Here is an 18,480-nt window from a genome sequence, read left to right as displayed (position 1 = left end):
TTTTATTGATTTCAGGAGGAAGGGAGAGAGAGAGGGATAGAAACATCAGTGATGTGAGAGAATCATTGATAGGCTGCCTCCTGCTTGCCCCCTACTGGGTATCGAGCCTGCAACCTGGGCATATGCCCTTGATCTGAATCAAACCCAGGCCCCTTCAATTCGCAGGCTGATGCTCCATCCACTGAGCCAAACCAGCTAGGGCCTGTTACTGCTTATTAATTGGTCATCCTTGCCATATTGATTTGTAATGTCACTTTTATCAAATATTAAAGTTTATGAACTTATGGTTCTTTTTCTAGATTTTAAAATTTATTTTCTTTGACCTTTTGTCCATATTTATACCAATAATCAAATTATTTAAATTATTGTAGCTTTGTAGTACAGTTCATTATCTGATAGTGCAAATGCCCATATTCCTCCCCACACACCTCCAGAAGTTTCAAAGCAACTCTCATGCATTTTTTTTCTTTCATGTCAACTTTAGAATCATTTTGTCAAATTATGTAAAACAAAACAAAATGTTTGTTATTTTGATAGGGATTGCATTGTTATATTTTGGAGGTTATAATTTTTTTAACCTAAAATAGTGATTCCATTCTAATGTTTTAAGAGTGGCTTTAACCTAAATTGTTACCTAAAACTTTTCAATTCTGTATAATCTAAAAAGATACATTATTGCCTGGCTGGTGTAGCTTAGTGGCTGAGTGTCAACCCATGAACCAGGAGGTCACTGTTCGATTCCAGGTCAGGGCATATTTCCGGGTTGCGGGCTTGATCCCTAGTAGGAGGCATGCAGGAGTCAGCAATCAATGATTCTCTCATTATTGATATTTCTATGTCTCTCTTCCTCTCCCTTCCTCTCTGAAATCAATACAGAGAATTAAAAAAATATTTAATTTTTATTGGTTTGTTTAATATGTGCCTATTCTCCCAGAAGTTTTCGTTGACATATTATACATGTTTAATTGTAAACAGTTAGATTACATGGCATTTTTAAAGGACTTTAGCCTTTGTTTTCTTTGGTAAGGATTTGATATTAACATGTGATTTTAGATGACTAAAGCCTTTTTTTTTTTTCATTAGGTTTATTTTGTAAATTGTGATACATTTTAGATATCTTGCTTCTTTAGTTATGTGGCAATATTATGTACTAGAGGCCCAGTGCACTAATTCGTGTACGGGTGGGGTCTGGCCGGCCCACCCCCATCACGGCCAATCGGGCCAGGCGGGGGGAGGGGACACAGGAGGTTGGCTGGCCAGCCCCACCCCGCCCCGTGGTGGAACTCCCAGTTGAACTCCTGGTCGAGGGGACAATTTGCATACTAGCCTTTTATTATATAGGATTACTAGTGTTTAGGACAAGGATAAGAAGGTCTACTGTGTGTTTTAATGCCGAAGATGCTTCTATATGTTACTTATTCCCCTCAAATATGATATGATTACTATGAGGTTAGTACTAAATATTTTATCTAGAAGAAAGGAAGTTATTTTGTTTTTTAATTAAATCCAAAAAGTTGCCCAGCTGTCATGGCTCAGTGGTTGAGCGTGTCAACCTACGAATCAGGAGGTCATGGTTTAATTTCCTGTACAGGGCACATGCCCCGGTTGCAGGCTCGATCCCCAGTGGGGAAAGTGCTGGAGGAAGCCGATTAATGATTCTCGCTTATCATTGATGTTTCTATCTCTCCCTCTCCCTTCCTTTCTGAAATCAATAAAAATATATTTAAAAAACAACAACAACACACACACACACACACACACAAAAAAAAACCCAAAAAGTTAATAATGCCAGGTTTTTTCTCTTGACATGCAAAAAATTTCAGGATTCCATTCTGAAATCTATTCTGACATGATAGCAAAGATTGACCTGATTAACATTTTTAATAAATGATTATTGACTGTTGAAAATCCTATTTTTTCCAGTAGTAAACAATATATTTTGTTTCTTCTCATGCAGGTCTTTGAAGTTCTACATTTTAATTCTTAGTGCTGAACTTCTTTCTCCCTTAAATTATTATAAACTTTTGCTGCTGTTTAATAAACGTGAAGATGTCTCGCAGTCCTGATGCGAAGGAAGACCCTGTGGAATGTCCTCTTTGCATGGAGCCCTTGGAGATAGATGATATCAATTTTTTCCCTTGCACCTGTGGCTACCAGATTTGCCGATTTTGTTGGCATCGAATTCGCACTGATGAAAATGGGCTTTGTCCTGCATGTAGAAAGGTAAATACTTAAAAATAATTTTTGTACGTGAGTATGAGTAAGTAAATTCTTGGCTTTGTTGTTTCCTAAGTATATGACTTTGGTTAAGTCACATAACCTCTTGGTTGACTTCAGTTTGTCTGCTTAAGAGGATTAGGAGTAGAGAGGCAAAGAATTTAGATAGGATGGCATAAAATTGGAAAAACACATTCAATAGAAATCTGTGAGGGATATACTTTAATTTTCTAGTACAGAATAGGAGAGAAGTCTTGATGTTTACCAAGATAAGTCATGGGTTAAAATGGCAGAAATTCTGCCTCAGAAGGTAGTAGTTACTCATTTCTTGAGTCCTTATGGTAATTCTAGGCTGATAATGCTATCCCCATTGTACACTTAAGGAAACTGTGCCTTTGAAGAAACTTTTCTATAGATATCAACTAGTGGTAATTGGTTTGTGATTCAAATGCATCTTTTGAGTCTCTTCTAACTCTTTTAAAAAAAATCTGTGATTTGCCTGGCCAGTGTGGCTCAGTAGTTGAGTGTCTACTTATGAACCAGGACGTCATGATTTGATTCTCAGTCAGGGCACATGCCCAGTTTGTGGCCTTGATCCCCAGTAGTGGGTGTGCAGGAAGCAGCCGATCCGTGATTACCTCTCATCATTGATGTTTCTATCTCTCTCTTTCTTTTCCTCTCGGAAATAAAATTTATATATTAAATTTAAAAAATATATATGATTTTTAATATTTTCTGGGTTTTGTTGTTTTAATAAGCAGGTGGTGCGACAGAGTATAGTAAATGATCTATTAGGGTGAGTAGGATCACTGCATTTCTGTTTTGAAGGACTTTATTTGTGACCTTAGTGCTTCATGCAATTATTTATTTTTGCCTTCTCTTTAATGTCTGTATGATTTAAATTTTTATTTCTGTGTATCCACTTGAAAGAGCTCTTATGTTAATTACTACCAGATTTTGAGAAAGCAGAAATGTGTTTTAGATACCTAGATTTTTTTTTTTTTAATATATTTTATTGATTTTTTACAGAGAGGAAGGAAGAGGGATAGATAGTCAGAAACATCGATGAGAGAGAAGCATCGATCAGCTGCCTCTTGCACACCCCCCACTGGGGATGTGCCTGCAACCAAGTTACATGCCCTTGACCGGAATCGAACCCGGGACCTCCCAGTCCGCAGGCCGACGCTCTATCCACTGAGCCAAACCGGCCCTGGCTACCTAGATTATTTTTAAATTTTTTATTTTTTAATTTCCTTACCAGAGGAATTTTATTTCAGAAGGCAATACTTTGTCTAGCTTTTAAAAGAGTATAGTGGTTATTTAATATACATTACACGAATGTAAAACAGATATACTTAAGTGTTAATATAGGGTATATATATATATATATATATACACACACACACACACACACACACACACATATACTGTATATAGTATATATAACATGTAAGAGATATTTACAGTGTATATTTAATGTATATCATTTCATTTTTAAAATAAAATCTTAATATTAGCTTTGGTTAAAATCTATAATAAATTTGTGGAATGGGTTTAAAATATTCAGTCATATTTTATAAATTGGTTCCTGGTCATTTCACAAGAAGATGATCATATTGAACTATTTTGTTGAAAGTGGTAACTTTCAGGATAACCCAAGACTCTAAGCTAAGGCTGTGAATGTGATTGACTTCATGACATTTATCTCTCTCTCTCTCTCTCTCTCTCTCTCTCTCTCTCTCTCTCTCTCTCTCTCTCTCTCTCTCTTTCTTCCTTTGTATGGTTATGAAGTAGAGTCTTAATAAAAGACCAATTGTTAAATTGTCATTAGACAAAAATCAGTTATTTGGGGAAATGGCAAAGAAATTCATTTCGATTTTAAGGGATTACCTAGAATTACCTCAAATCCTTAGAACGTGGAGAAAAAATAAAGATTAAAACAAAACTAACTTTAGCAAAGCTGGTTATCAATAAAGTGTGTCTTTCTGGGAGAACGAGGGAGTGTGAGGAATATGAAAGACAGAAGGCCATTGGGATCAATTTTAATAAAGAAGCATTAGCTAAAAAAACATATTCAGGAGAAACTGCTGGAAAACAAAAAGGTAAGAATAGCGGTGCTTCAAGATCTTAGGAAAAATATCGGTGTAGTTGTTTGAGTATGGGGTTCAAGCAGCATATGAGTCCAGCCCAACTTTTATACCACATAGGAGAGAAAATGCTCTCTAGCTGGAACATTGATTATAAATTTGGGATAGAAATACCCTGGAGGAACTTGGGTTGCCTATGGTCAGAAGATTAATTACTGACATACCCTGTCCAGGAATTTCTCCTCTGTACAGTCATTAAAGAGCATCCTGCAATAAAGAAATAGCATTTATAGACTGGTTGACAGAATCCTTACATGTAAAAATGTACAACAAATAAGATTCAACAGACATTTCAGAAAAACCAACATTATGAAAGAGAACAAAAATCAATAAATCGAAGAACTTAATATAAGTAAATAAACAGCAACGAAAAAAAAACCTTTAGAAGTGTCATTGGTACTTCTCAAAGAGGTAAGAGAGAATGACATATTCATGTAGAAAGAACATTTTTTAAAAAGTATATTTAGAGATCTTGAAAATGTATAATCTTATAGATGGGCTGAAGAACAGAATGTATATGTTTCAAGATCAAATTAGTAAATTGGAAGATTGTGCTGAGTATTTTCTTGAAGGATATAGTGCAAAAAATAGAAAGAGAAAGCATGAAAGAAAAGTGAAGCAACACAAAGATCTACTGGTTCTAATCTGCTAACAAGTTTCAGCAGCAGTGAACTAAGAATGGATAGGGAGAAATAAAGAACTAAAGAAGAAAATTTCTCATGATGAAAAGTAGTTGTCTTTAAAAGGGCTCTGTGAGTATGAAGCAAGATGACTGAAAAAGATCAACAACTGTTTATATAATTGTGAAATTTATTTATTTGTGAAATTTTAGAGTATTGAGAATAATGACAACTTTCTAAAGACTCATGAGAGAGAAATAAATGACTACAAAGGAAGAAGAATAAAACTGATACCAGTATTTTGTTTTACAAGCATAGAAAAGAAAATAATTGAGAAATTTGTGTTTCCAAATTTTTGAGTGACAGTAACTTTGAATAAAGAATTCTCAATTTCAGATGTGAAAGCTTAATAAAACATTTTTCAGACATACAAAGATTCATAAAGCTTAGTCTTCTTTTGTAGGACAAGTAGAAGATTTGAAGATGACTGCAAGGTTTGGACTGAGCAGCTAGAAGTAAAGAATAGCCATTAACTGAGATGGGGAAGACTATAATAAGAATAGGTCTTTTGAGAAGATCAGGAACTCATTTTGATATTTAAGTTTGAGATTCCTAGTAGAAATCTAATTGAATATGGTGAATAGACGGGAATATTCAAGTTTGTTTCTGATATGGAGATATAAATTTGGGAGTTATCAACAAATAGAATTTTATTTATAAAACTAGAGGCCCGGTACACAGATTTGGGCACTGATGGGGGGGGCGTGGCCTGTGGGGATCGGCCTGCTGTAGGAGCACCACTTATCCCAGTCAGCTGAGCAGCTGTGGACCTGCCCTCTAAGCAACTGCTGGATGAGGAAATTAGTCTGAGCTGATATTTCGGGGTAATGTCTTGGGTAAAGGCATGTTCTGTGTCCTGAAGGAATCTGGTGGAGAGCTTTGCATTCCAAAGCCATTCAATGAATGTCCTTGATGTGTGATGCCAGGTTGGTGACACCATGGGGATGTTCAGGGCAGCCATCCTCCAGGATCCTCAGCCATCAGGACAGCCTCCCTGGGGGTTCCACAGTCATGTCCCCGCTTGCCACCCGCCTATGCAAGCTCCCCACACTCTTTCTAGAACACATCTTAGAAGGCCTACATCAGCTGGTGTAGTTAGGGCAGAGTCTGGATTGTCTCAGGTATTTTGATAGGTGAGGAGACTCAGCCTCACCCTGGACCTGCTAGCAGCTACCAGGAAGCAGCTCCTGCATTAAGCTGTTGAATAAACGGGAATATTCGTGTCATAGCGACTGGTCGACCAGTCGTTCTGGTCGTTCCGCTGTTTGGTCGCTGGGCTTTTATATCTATACTAATAAAAGCCTAGGTGGCCCTCACACCCTCACACCATCACAAGATGGCCACCCCCACGTTGCCACAAGATGGTTGCCCCCACATCATCACAAGATGGCCGCCCTCATGTCATCACAAGATGGCCGGCAGGGGAGGGCAGTTTGGGGCGACCAGGCCACCAGGGGAGGGGGAGACGGGGCCGGCAGGGCAGGGCAGCTGTGGGCTATCAGGCCGTCTGGGGAGGGCAGTTGGGGGTGAGATCAGGTCAGCAGGGAAGGGCAATTGGGGGTGACCAGGCCGGCAGGGGAGGGCAGTTGGGGGAGACCAGGCCTGCAGGGCAGGGCAGTTGGGGGCGATCAGGCCAGCAGGGGAGCAGTTAGGCATCAGGCCAGCAGGGGAGTGGTTAGGGCAGCCGTGGGCAAACTATGGCCCGCGGGCCGGATCCGGCTGTTCTATCCGGTTCTCTTGCTCTCCCCTCTGCTCCTTTACTTTGAATTTATATTAGTTCACACAAACACTCCATCCATGCTTTTGTTCCGGCCCTCCGGTCCAGTTTAAGAACCCATTGTGGCCCTCGAGTCAAAAAGTTTGCCCACCCCTGGGTTAGGGGGTGATCAGGCTGGCAGGCAGAAGTCGTTAGGGGCAATCAGGCAGGCAGACAGGCGATTGGTTAGGAGCCAGCAGTCCCGGATTGTGAGAGCGCAGTCAGACATCCAAATGGAGAGGGTGCAGGCTGGGCTGAGAAACACTCCTCCAGTGTACGAATTTCATGCACCGGGCTTCTAGTATATAAATAATGATTCTCGATGAGATCATAAGAAAGAGAGGGTCAATAGAAAAGGCAAGAGATTTTCGAAGGTTGAGTACCAAGGCTCTCCATCATTTATAGAAAAAATCCAGATAGAAGAAATATTAGATGACCTCCTTTAGGGTCTCCAAGTTATAATCTTTAACTGAGGCGTTTATTTATTTATTTATTATTGGGATGGTTGTTGTTAAAAAAACAAACAAACAAAAAAAAAAAAAACAGGAGTAAATTTGCATAGTTTTTGTTATTGTTGTTGTAGGCTTAGTGGAACCACAGCTTCCAGACTCTCTCCTTCGTCTCTTGACTACCAGACCTTGCTTGTATTTGTCTCATGGCTGGAGTGGGTCATGGAAAGCAGACAATGTAGTCCACACACAGAGTCTTAGAAACTGAGACCTGGCTTAGCCTTGCCAGAGAATGTGCTGAACACTCTGAGCACAATATTTGTGAAGCTGCCTGTTTTAGAGACCAGCAAGTATTTATTTCTCTGGAGACCAGCTTCAGTGTTTGTATTAACACAGAGGAAAACCATCAGGGTTGATAGAGGCCTGGAAAGGACCACGAAGCTACCATTTATTTTAGTCCAACCCTGCAGGGAGAGAGCCTTAAGAAGCCACTTTGGAATGCCAAATTGGCATGATTAAATAAGCTTGGAGATGCAGGTAGGGGGCTAATTTAAGTAAGCTCCTGATTTTGGCTCACAAGGTGAAACCTGCCTGTTAGCAGGAAGGGCCTCTTTGCTTTAATAGCTTTTAAAAGCAGAGAGATGGCAGGTTTTAAAGACCAAGAGAGTTTAGTGCTTCTGTTTGGTGCTAGTTGTTGAGCCTAATGGAATCAAAAGGACATTAGTGCTTTCTTAAATAGTGGCATAGGCTACCTGGTGTTTTTTTAGACTGCCTGTGTATGTTGTTTTACTGCAGCATTTCTGAGAAAATTACCTGGTGGGATAGCAGATGTGGGAACACAGGTGGTATACTGACATAGCATCATACAACATTGATTCACATGGAAATCAGAGACTGGCCAAATAAATGAAAACCTTAGCAAAGGTATTATTATTTTAATCTCAGAAATAATAGAAGATACTGCATTCATGAAACAGCAGCAGGATAGTATTAAAAATTTAACGAACAATACGCATCGTGATTGAAAGTTAAAATAATGATAGCAGAAATAATTCAAGGAAAGAGAAGATTGAGAAGAGCTCTTAAAAAGTAGTGCAAAAGTACAATGAGGATAGAATATTTGAGAGAATGCCGAAACCAGTTTGGCTCAGTGGATAGAGCGTCGGCCTGCAGACTGAAGGGTCCCGGGTTCGATTCCGGTCAAGGGCATGTACCTTGGTTGCGGGCACATCCCCAGTGGGAGGTGTGCAGGAGGCAGCTGATCGATGTTTCTCTCTCATCGATGTTTCTAGCTCTCTATCCCTCTCCCTTCCTCTCTGTAAAAAAATATCAATAAAATATATTTAAAAAAAAAAAAGAATATTTGAGAGAAGATATAGCTTTATTTGAGGATCAAGCTAAGAGGTCAAATACCAAATAAGTTTGTGTTCTGGTATTACAGAAGGAAAATTGTCGTGAAAAATATGATTGAAGAATATTCCTAGGACCAAAGAAACATTTTCCCAGATTAAGAAGTCCCATCAAGTGCCAGGCACAAACTTTTTATTTTTAAATATCAGGATACTGAAGATAAATTCTGCAAGCTTCCGAAGTGAAAAGAAAAAAAAAAGTCATACATAAAAGACCAGGAATCAGAATCATTTCAGACTTCTCAAAAGCAAGATGGACACTTCTGAAGGAAATTTATTTTCGTCCTAGAACTCCATATATTGTCAAGTGTTAAGTGTGAGAAAAAGGTGCACAAAAGACATTTTCAGGCCTGAAAGGTCTCAATTTTTTTTTACCTTTCATACACACTCTCAGGGGACTCTACTGTACTAGAGGATATGCCCCACCAACATGAGGGAATGAAGAAGAGAGAACAATACATGGGACAAGGTATATAGAGCAGAGGAGCGATGGGATTCTTGGATAATGTGAAAAGATGACAGCTGTGCCCCAGTTAAAGAATACTTGATATTTTTCAAAAGAAATGTCTTGTGAGGCCATTTCAGCAATTGGAGGAGATTTGATGGTTGAATAAACACATGGAAATATAATCAGACAAAACAGTTAATAACTAGAGAAACAAAATATTTGTACAGAATAGGAAAAGTAGTCACATTATACTACAGTGGCTCAAATATGTGGTAAGGGTTGAGATTTTTTTTTTTCCATACAGATATCCTATTGTTATAGCATTATTTCTAGAAAAAACTATCTCTTCACTGTTGAATGGTTTTGGATTCTTTCTTGAAAATCAATTGCCCGTGAAAGAGTACATTTGTTCCTAGAGTCTGTATTCCATCCACTGATAATTACATCTATCCTTATGTCAATACCATACTGTCCTGATTACTCTAAGGTTTCAAATCTGGTATAATAGATCTTTCAACGTTGTTATTCTTTTTACTAGTGTCCTGGTGCATGGATTCGTGCACATTGAAAGGAAATTAATTAGTCCCTTAGGTGCAGGGACTAATGCAGGTGGTCCCAGGTGGTGGCCGGTGGGGCAGGGCTGGGCGAGATGTGCTGGACATGCCCTGGAGCCAACCACTCGTGGTCCCTTCCCAACCTGCTGCACCTGGGCCGGCATTGCGGCTCGAAGGGCATCTGCAGAGTGAGTGGGGTCCCTCCAGCAGGTAGGGTCCCTTGACCTGGCCTATGGGATTGGACCGAAACCAGCTCTCTGACATCCCCTGAAGGGTCCTGGAGTGCGAGAGGAATCGCAAGGAATCGGGCTCCCTCCTCTCTAGTTCTGGAGTGCGTCACCCAAAAACCGCTGCTGCCAAGTGACTGCAGCTAGGCAACTCCTGCGTTGAGCGTCTGCCCCCTGGTAGTCATTGCATGCCATAGCTACCAGCCAGGTGATGGTTAGACAGGTGAGCAGTTAGGGGCGATCAGGCAGGCAGGCAAGCAGTTAGGGACAATCAGGCAGGCAGAGTGGTTAGGGGCGATTATCTATATATAGATATCTATATATAGATAATTTATTTTGAGTATCTACAGTAAGTCCTTAGCATTTCCATATAAGTTTTTAAAATAAGTTTATTATTTTGTACAAAAAATCTACTTGGTTTTAATTGAGATTGCACTGAATAAACAGAACAGTTTGAGGGAAAATGACATCTTACAAATGTTGATTTATCTAGTTCATGAATAAGGTTTATCATTTTTCTAAGTTTTAAAGATTTTTAAAACAATGTTTTGCTCCTGAACACAGTGGCTCAGTGGTTGAGCATCGACCTATGAACCAGGGGGTCAGGGTTCGATTTATTATATATTTGTTTAAACAGATAAGCATTGTTCTAAAATCTGTGTCCAATAATTCTAGTAGCTGGTCTGTGAGAAATGCTCCTGCTGGTCGTCATTCATGTTAACTTTATTTCTTTACTAGAGGCCTGGTGCACAAAATTCGTGCATGGGGCAGGGGGGTCCCTCAGCCCGGCCTGCACCCTCTCGCAATCTGGGACCCCTCGGGAGATGTCCGAACAGCAGTTAGACATCCCTCTCACAATCCATGACCGCTGGCTCCTAACCGCTTGCCTGCCTGCCTCCCTCATTGCCCCTAACTGCTCGCCTGCCTGCCTGATTCCCCCAACCGCTCTGCCTGCCTGCCTGCCTGATTGCCCCTAACCACTCTGCCTGCCTGATTGCCCCTAACTGCTTGCTTGCCTGCCTGATCGCCCCTAACTGCTTGCCTGCCTGCCTCATTGTCCCTAACCACCTCTGCCTATGCTCCCGCAGCTGCGGCTTCATCCAGAATGATGTCCAGAAGGTTGTTTGGCTGTGACGTCTAATTAGCATATTTGCTTTTATTATTATAGACTAGTGGTCCAGTGCACGAAATTTGTGCACAAAGGGGGGGGTTCCCTCAGCCCAGCCTGCACCCTCTCCAATCGAGGACCCCTTGGGGGTGTCTGACTGCCGGTTTAGGCCCGATCTTTGGGACATCCCTCTCACAATCTGGGACTGCTGGCTCCTAACCGCTCACCTGCCTGCCTGCCTGATTGCCCCTAACCCCTCTGCCTGCCTGCCTGATCGCCCCTTACTGCCTCTGCCTGGCTGCCTGATCGCCCCTAACTGCCCCCCCCCTGCCAGCCTAATCTCACCCCCAACTGCCTCTGCCTGCCTGACCACCCCCAGCTGCCCTCCCCTGCCAGCCTGATCGCCCCTAACTGCCTCTGCCTTCCTGATCACCCCTAACTGCCATCCCCTGCCGGCCTGATCTTGCCCCCAACTGCCCTCCCCTGCCGGCCAATTTGGTTCTGATTGGTTGGTTTCTATGCCAGTCAGCATCAAAAGCTCCGCCTCCTAGGCAGCCATTGGCTCCTCACAGTTGACCCAGATTTGCTTCTGATTGGTTGGTTTCTATGCCAGTCAGTGTCTCCTGGCCTATCTCCAGGCCTGATCAGAGAGGTGTGGCTGATTAGCAGCCTCTGCGGAGGCCCGGAGAGAAAGAGAGAGGCAACAGCTGGTCAACAGCTGCCATTGAGCCTGTGGATCAGACCCTGACTCTCTTCGGGCCTCTCTCTGGGCCTGATCCGCAGCCCCCTTGGCAGTCAGTGCTGGGTCACCACAGCAACCCAGCACTGACTGCAGGACTGACTTACGGTGTTCGGTGGAGCCTTCGGTCAGTCGTTATGGACTCTGGGTTTTTATATGTTAGGATATGTGTGGTTTCCTATGCCTGCTTCTTGGTTGTTGTCTTTGAATTATTTCCTGGTTCTTCAAGGTCCAGAGTAGATTTGCCATCCTCTAGAGAGGCTTTGATTTGACTCCTGGGGGGTCCTATATTCATTGGCATCAGGGGTGTTTCAGGCGTTAAACTCTTTGTTTAGGCCAAGTGTAAAGGACTTTTGGTTTCCAGGGTGCACATCTTCTCTAGGGTTGGTTGGTTTCAGCTTTGAATGCTGTCCCTTTCCCCACATTTGTCCCTCTCTCCCTGTTTGTTGTTACTCAGACTTTTCACTTTTCTCTTTGGATTTTGACTCTCATCCAAAAATTGGCTTGCAACTTCTCTATTGCAGATCATTATTGTTTTTAAGATATTGATTTAAAGTTTTTTTATAGTGTTTTTCATTGTCTTTAGCAAGAGGAAAAGTTAGAGCTGTGACTGCATTTATTAAAAATGAAGAACAAAAGTAAATGAACTTATTTTCAGGTTAAGAAAGCAGAGAAAGAATAAATATGGGGATTTATTAAGATAGGGATTAAACAGAATTTAGTGAAATATAGGGTGCCCTAAAAAAATTATACACATGCATTTTTCGATCGCTCAATTGATGTTTCTTTTCAGTTTTAACCCATTGGAATTAATAATTATTCAAAGTGTGTATACAATTTTGGGGGACACCCTGTAGAAGAAAAGCAGTATTTCAATAAAGTTTAGAGCTGGTTCTCTGAAAAGAGCAATAAAATAATGGAACTTTTGGCAAGTCTGATTAGAAAGTAAAGAGAAGAAACATGTAAATACATTAGGAATATAAGTGGGAACATACTAGACATATGAAAGAAATTAAGTGATTACACTAGAGACTATAAATCATCTTAATTAGTAGTTTGGCAATTTATTGCCAAATTAACACTATTAAAAATATTTTATACATTAATAATGCTTCTTCAGACACTCTATTTAGCATTATTTTAATATATAATACACAGTAGTATCTTTAAAGAAAAATTTTCTGCTTGTAATTTTTCATTTGATGCTATATTCCTAGAAAATAAAGTTTAATTTATGTGTTTCAGTCAAAAAGTAGACCAGATGTACTTCTCTTTATATTTATTTTTAGTACTACTGTTACTAGCTTCATGAGTCACACTCTTTTTCTGCAGTTATTAAAATCATGCTTCATCTTTCATCTTTGGTCTACTTCCTTTCCTCACCTCATTGTATCAGCTTATTAATTTTCTGTCATTGGATTCATTGAATAGATATTTATGGTGTGTGTGTGCAGAAGGAAGCGTCATGGAATACATGTGTTCCTAACTTTTTATGAAAACTTTAGGCAACCTAAGGCCAATAAGATTTGTATATTTGCCTTTCTGTTTAGAGTAAATAAGCATATTTTATATTGTCTATCAACAGAAATGTATTTCACAAATACATTAATATTAAAAAAGCTAGTATAACTTTCTATAAGTTGCTGTAATAAGAGATATTATGGAGGGTAAATCATAGCAAACTAATTTGTCTTATTGTTCTCCTATATTGTTGTTTTTTACATTATGAGGCAGTTATTTTCTATCAAAGTTGACTTTGAAGCTTAATGGAATTATATTTTCATTGAAAAAAACTTGCAATAACACAGAAGAAAGACTAGGATAACCAGTGTTGCATCAGTAATACACTTGATGAGAGTTGATATTGCAACTTAATTTTGGTACTTATCAAGCCTCCTTTTTTGTGTGTGCTTATGCATTTTTTGCTTTTACATTACTTTGCATAATCTTTTATCAGGATTTTACAATATCAGAGAATGTTAGCAAAGGAAAAAAAAAACTTTGAGTACTTGTCAAGTCCTTCATATTTACAGAAGAATTTGAGTATCAGAAAAGTTACATCAGTGTTTTTCAGACTATCTCTGATGAAGAATCAGAATTGAAACTGTAACACCCCCCCCCACCCCCAGCTTTCAAATTAACTTAGTGATAAACGCTCCAAAAAGAGCTAGCCAGAAATCCTGTGGTAGAAAACAACTTTTCCATGTGCAAATGAAAAATTTAAGTAATCCTATGGAAAGGTATTTTAATTGCTGTATATGTAGTTCATTTTTATATTTGTGCCTTTATAGCTCATAGTTTCATGGGATTAAAATCATTTGGGCAGATAAAGATTTGAAAGGAGATTATTAAGCACAGAAAGGTGAGTGGAGGAGAGAGGGAGAAAACTTAAATGGGGAAAGGTTACATCATTGATTAAAATATTGAACTTACTGTAATAGATCATTAATCATTTGGTTCCCTAAATAAAAATGAGAGACCATTTTGAAATAAGTTTTTGTTGTGTGTTTTTTAAAGAAAATTAGCAGCATTAAAATTTCAATTCTAGAGATTAACTTGGTGTTCATTTGGCACATATTTATTGAGGTCCTAAAATGTGTGGTACTGACATTATATTTGAAAGTTCTTAGGCCATGCAAAAGTCAGATAAATTATGGAGTTGGCTGTAATATATGCTTCTCACTCAAAAGTAAGTTGGAGTATGCCTAATAGGATCAAATAGATTCAGATTTTTAAAGTGGGAATCTAATGATATGGGTGTTTGTATATTGCAGGATATACCTGAATATTTGAGAACAGGGTTTTTGGAGACCTTAAGATATTATTAGTATAAATTGAGGAACATAGAGGGAAATCTCATTTATTTTATTTTATATTTTTATTTCAGAGAGGAAGGGAGAGGGAGAGAGAGAGATAGAAACATCAATGGTGAGAGAGAATCATTGACTGGCTGTCTCCTGCATGCCCCCTACTGAGGATCGAGCCCCCAACCCGGGCATGTGCCCTTGACCAGAATCGAACCCGGGATCCTTCAGTCCATAGGCCAAAGCTCTCTATCTGCTGAACCAAACCTGCTAGGGCGAAATCTCACTTTTTTTAAAAAAAATATATATTTTATTGATTTTTCACAGAGAGGAAGGGAGAGAGATAGAGAGTTCGAAACACATCGATGAAAGAGAAACATCGATCAGCTGCCTCCTGCACACCTCCCACTGGGGATGTGCCCGCATCCAAGGTACATGCCCTTGACCGGAATCGAACCTGGGACCTTTCAGTCTGCAGGCTGACACTCTATCCACTGAGCCAAACCGGTTTCGGCGAAATCTCACTTTCTTAATTGCCTTCATTATTAATGTGTGATCACAAATTTGAGCATTTTTTGTTTTCACTATACATGAAAAGATGAAAGTGCTTTATGTTAAAGGCATAGCAGGGTTTTGGATATTTCTTCTGCTCTTTCTTGTTCCCACTGTTTTTCTTGATGGCATCCTTTTTTGTTGGTCCCTACTCCTGTATTCTGATAGGCACAATTTCCCAACCAGTTGTGGTTCCCATTTTTGGGATCTTTTCATATCCAGTTTTAGATATTGTATTTAATGTGTCCCATCTTCTATTTATTATTAACTATTTTTATTATTAGTAGTAACTGACTTATGAATGCTAATGTGCAGAACACAGTCTTAATTGCTATATAAATGTGTTTATCTTTTTTAACTCACAAAAACCCTCTGAATAAACTACTGTGACTCATTTTACAGAAGAGAAGACTAGGGCAGACAGGTCACAATAATTTAGCTAAGGTTTCTGAGAGAGTAAAGATCGAGCCAAGATTCAAAGCCAGGCAGTGTGAGTTCACAGGTCTTATTCAGTAGCCTTGGCATTAATAATAGGAATACTAGTAAAAGCAATACTGTAATGATTTAAAAGGAAAAGATTACAATAATATAATTACTATTTATTGAGGATATCTATGTACCAGTCATAATAATAATTGCTTTATGAGTGTCATTTTTTTAGACCAGCCTATAAGATTATATTCATTTTACTTGTGAGGATACTGGGGCATAGAGTTTGATTAACTTGCCTAAGACCACATGGCTAGTAGGTATTGAAACTAAATTCAAACTCCTGAGCCAGAGTTTCTATGTATTACATTTATTTCCCCTTCTGTGTTTCTCTTTGATTAGGACTGTGTTAAAAAACAAGTACTTCATTGATCTTTCAGCATATAGTAGGTTTTCATTAAATATTTGTGGCTTGTAATAAATAAACTAATATTTAGATGAGAAAATTTAATACTTGTTGCCTCTTACACAGCACCTTAGAATTTTAATTTTTGTGTAAACTATGTGCTAAGGGACCCCAAGATTGTTTTGTGTGTTTTTTTTTTTTTTTAATTTTAGAAATGGTTTAAGTGGTTTAAATTTTAGCACTAAAAGTAATGCTAAGCTAGAAAAAACAAATATTTAAAATTTTTATTTAACATTTAAGTTTTATTAAATAAAAATATTTTAAGCAATTAAAAGATTCCGAAAAGGGGAGATGTAACAAATAACCACTTACCATCATCCAGAATTTGATAATTGTTATTTGTATTGTTTTTATATTTATTTAATGTTAACTTCTTTGTTTTATGTTTAAAGCCATATCCAGAAGACCCAGCAGTTTATAAACCACTCTCCCAGGAAGAACTGCAAAGGATAAAGAATGAGAAAAAACAGAAACAAAATGAGAGAAAACAGAAAATATCAGAAAATCGCAAACATTTGGCAAGTGTACGTGTTGTACAAAAAAACCTCGTCTTTGTCGTAGGTCTGTCTCAGCGCCTAGCAGACCCAGAGGTAAGTCCTCTTCTATTTTTTTCTCAACTTGACATTTTTTTCTTTTTGCTTCTCTTATTGGGAAAGAAGCTGACCCTGCCCAACTGCAGAATTCTACGAAAAATATTGAAACTTAGGAGAAAATGGGAAATATTTTAAAATAATCACTAAGAAACCAATAACTAGTTGTGATCTTAGGTAGGTTTTAAAATCTTTTCTGGCTTCATTTTCTTCAGTTGTAAAACCAGGCAGTTGTACTAGATTTCTGAAGTCTCCTTTAGTGTTAATAATCTGAAACTTGGATAATAGTTCTGTTTTGCTGTTAAGGCTAACATGGACTCAACTACTTTCAATAGCTTTATAAGGACCAACAGTGGAGATGCAGTTACATGAACTTGCTAGAGATCTGCATTCTTTTAAATCTTGTCCCAATAGTAGTTCTTATTTATAGAACAGTTATAGAACTGTTGTTATACTGTATCATCATTCTTTACTCATTCATTTCAAGCCAATTTTCGGGAAAGAGGAAGAATTTGATAAAAAGAAAATAATGGACCAGGTTCTTTGTCATTTGTTTGTGGACAGGGGAGATCTTAACCCTTTTGTTTATTACATCTTTTCTCTCCTTCCACCACCAGCCTTAATAGGGTAATGTTGAATTCATAACTTTAGTCCTGATACCTTTGAATATACATCTACTAATTTTTAGTTTCTGATATAGCAGATTAATGGGAAGGCAGATGGATGCTGATTGATAGCCAGTGTTTACTTCAGTAGGAGAGAGCTGGATTTGGGGGATCTGCCTAAGTATCCATTGAAAAGATTTTGAAGTAATGCTCATCATGATTCCAATCAGAGGGTGGATTGTAATGAATATGCTAAGGAAGTTGGGAATCATCAGACTTGGCTAAGTAAGCTAACGACCCCAGAAAGAGGAAATTTAAGAAGTCTAAACTTTATAAATTGATTTTATAAAATTCAATTTAGAGAGAATAATAAATGTTTATTGATTGTGAGTTTACTATGTATTGAGGAGGAGAAAGTGAGGGAGATTTTACTAAGAAGGCTCTACCATTGACAATAAGTATAGTGGCAACTCAAGAATTACTAGGACCCTAGGTCCAGGGAAGCTGGCATTAGTGGGCTACATGATCTTCAGGATACCAGGTTCTTTCTAAAGCCAAAAGGATGGGTCTAGAATTCTTATGGGAAAACACTTCTTCAGTAAGAGATATTAAGAAGAGAATTTGCCCAGCCAGAGTGGCTCAGTGGTAATCATCAACCTATGAACCAGGAGGTCACAGTTCGATTCCCAGTCAGGGCACATGCCAGGGTTGTGGGCTCGATCCTCAATGTGGGGTGTGCAGGAGGCAGCCGATCAGTGATTCTCATCATTGATGTTTCTCTTTCTCTCTCCCTCTCTGAAATCAATAAAAATATATTTTAAAAAAAGAAGAAGAGGAGAGCTCATTTTAGATCTATGATTTATCCTTAGTCAATTTTTCCTTTTTCTTTAAACAAATTTTTAAAATATATTTTTTATTGATTTCAGAGAGGAAGGGAGAGGGAGAGAGAGATAGAGATAGAAACATCAGTGATGAGAGAGAATCATTGATTGGCTGCCTCCTGCAGGCCCCCTACTGGGGATCGAGCCCACAACCTGGACATGTGCCCTTGACTGGAATCGAACCTGGGACCCTTCAGTCCACAGGCTGACGCTCTATCCACTGAGCAAAACTGGCCAGGGCCAATTTTTCCTTTTTCTAAGCTAGTGCTTAAATCCCCTGGCAGGCACAATGCCACTTCACCCTTGTCAGTTTCCTTGAATGCCACCACAACTTTTCATCAACCCTTCTCTCTTTCTTTCAGCTCTGCCTTTTTTCCTAACCAGAGGGCACTCTTGCCACTGCACATTTTTTATTTACC

General features: G+C 39.0%; 1 protein-coding gene across 13 annotated transcripts in view; it reads left to right on the top strand.

The window, feature by feature from the left end:
• Window positions 1-18,480, top strand: part of CNOT4 (CCR4-NOT transcription complex subunit 4) — a 162,892-nt gene that overhangs the window by 78,179 nt on the left and 66,233 nt on the right. For all 13 annotated transcript variants that reach the window (XM_080665734.1, XM_080665737.1, XM_080665735.1 and 10 more), the window contains 2 exons: window positions 1,958-2,223; window positions 16,378-16,575. In XM_080665734.1, the coding sequence (XP_080521860.1) occupies window positions 2,050-2,223; window positions 16,378-16,575 (372 nt within the window). In that variant the 5' untranslated portion in view covers window positions 1,958-2,049. The remainder of the gene's footprint in view (window positions 1-1,957; window positions 2,224-16,377; window positions 16,576-18,480) is intronic.

The sequence above is a fragment of the Plecotus auritus genome (assembly GCF_963455305.1).
Source record: "Plecotus auritus genome assembly, chromosome: 4".
NCBI lineage: Eukaryota > Metazoa > Chordata > Mammalia > Chiroptera > Vespertilionidae > Plecotus > Plecotus auritus.
The sequence above is the reverse complement of the archived record's forward strand: the minus strand, read 5'-3'. Positions and strand labels throughout refer to the sequence as shown.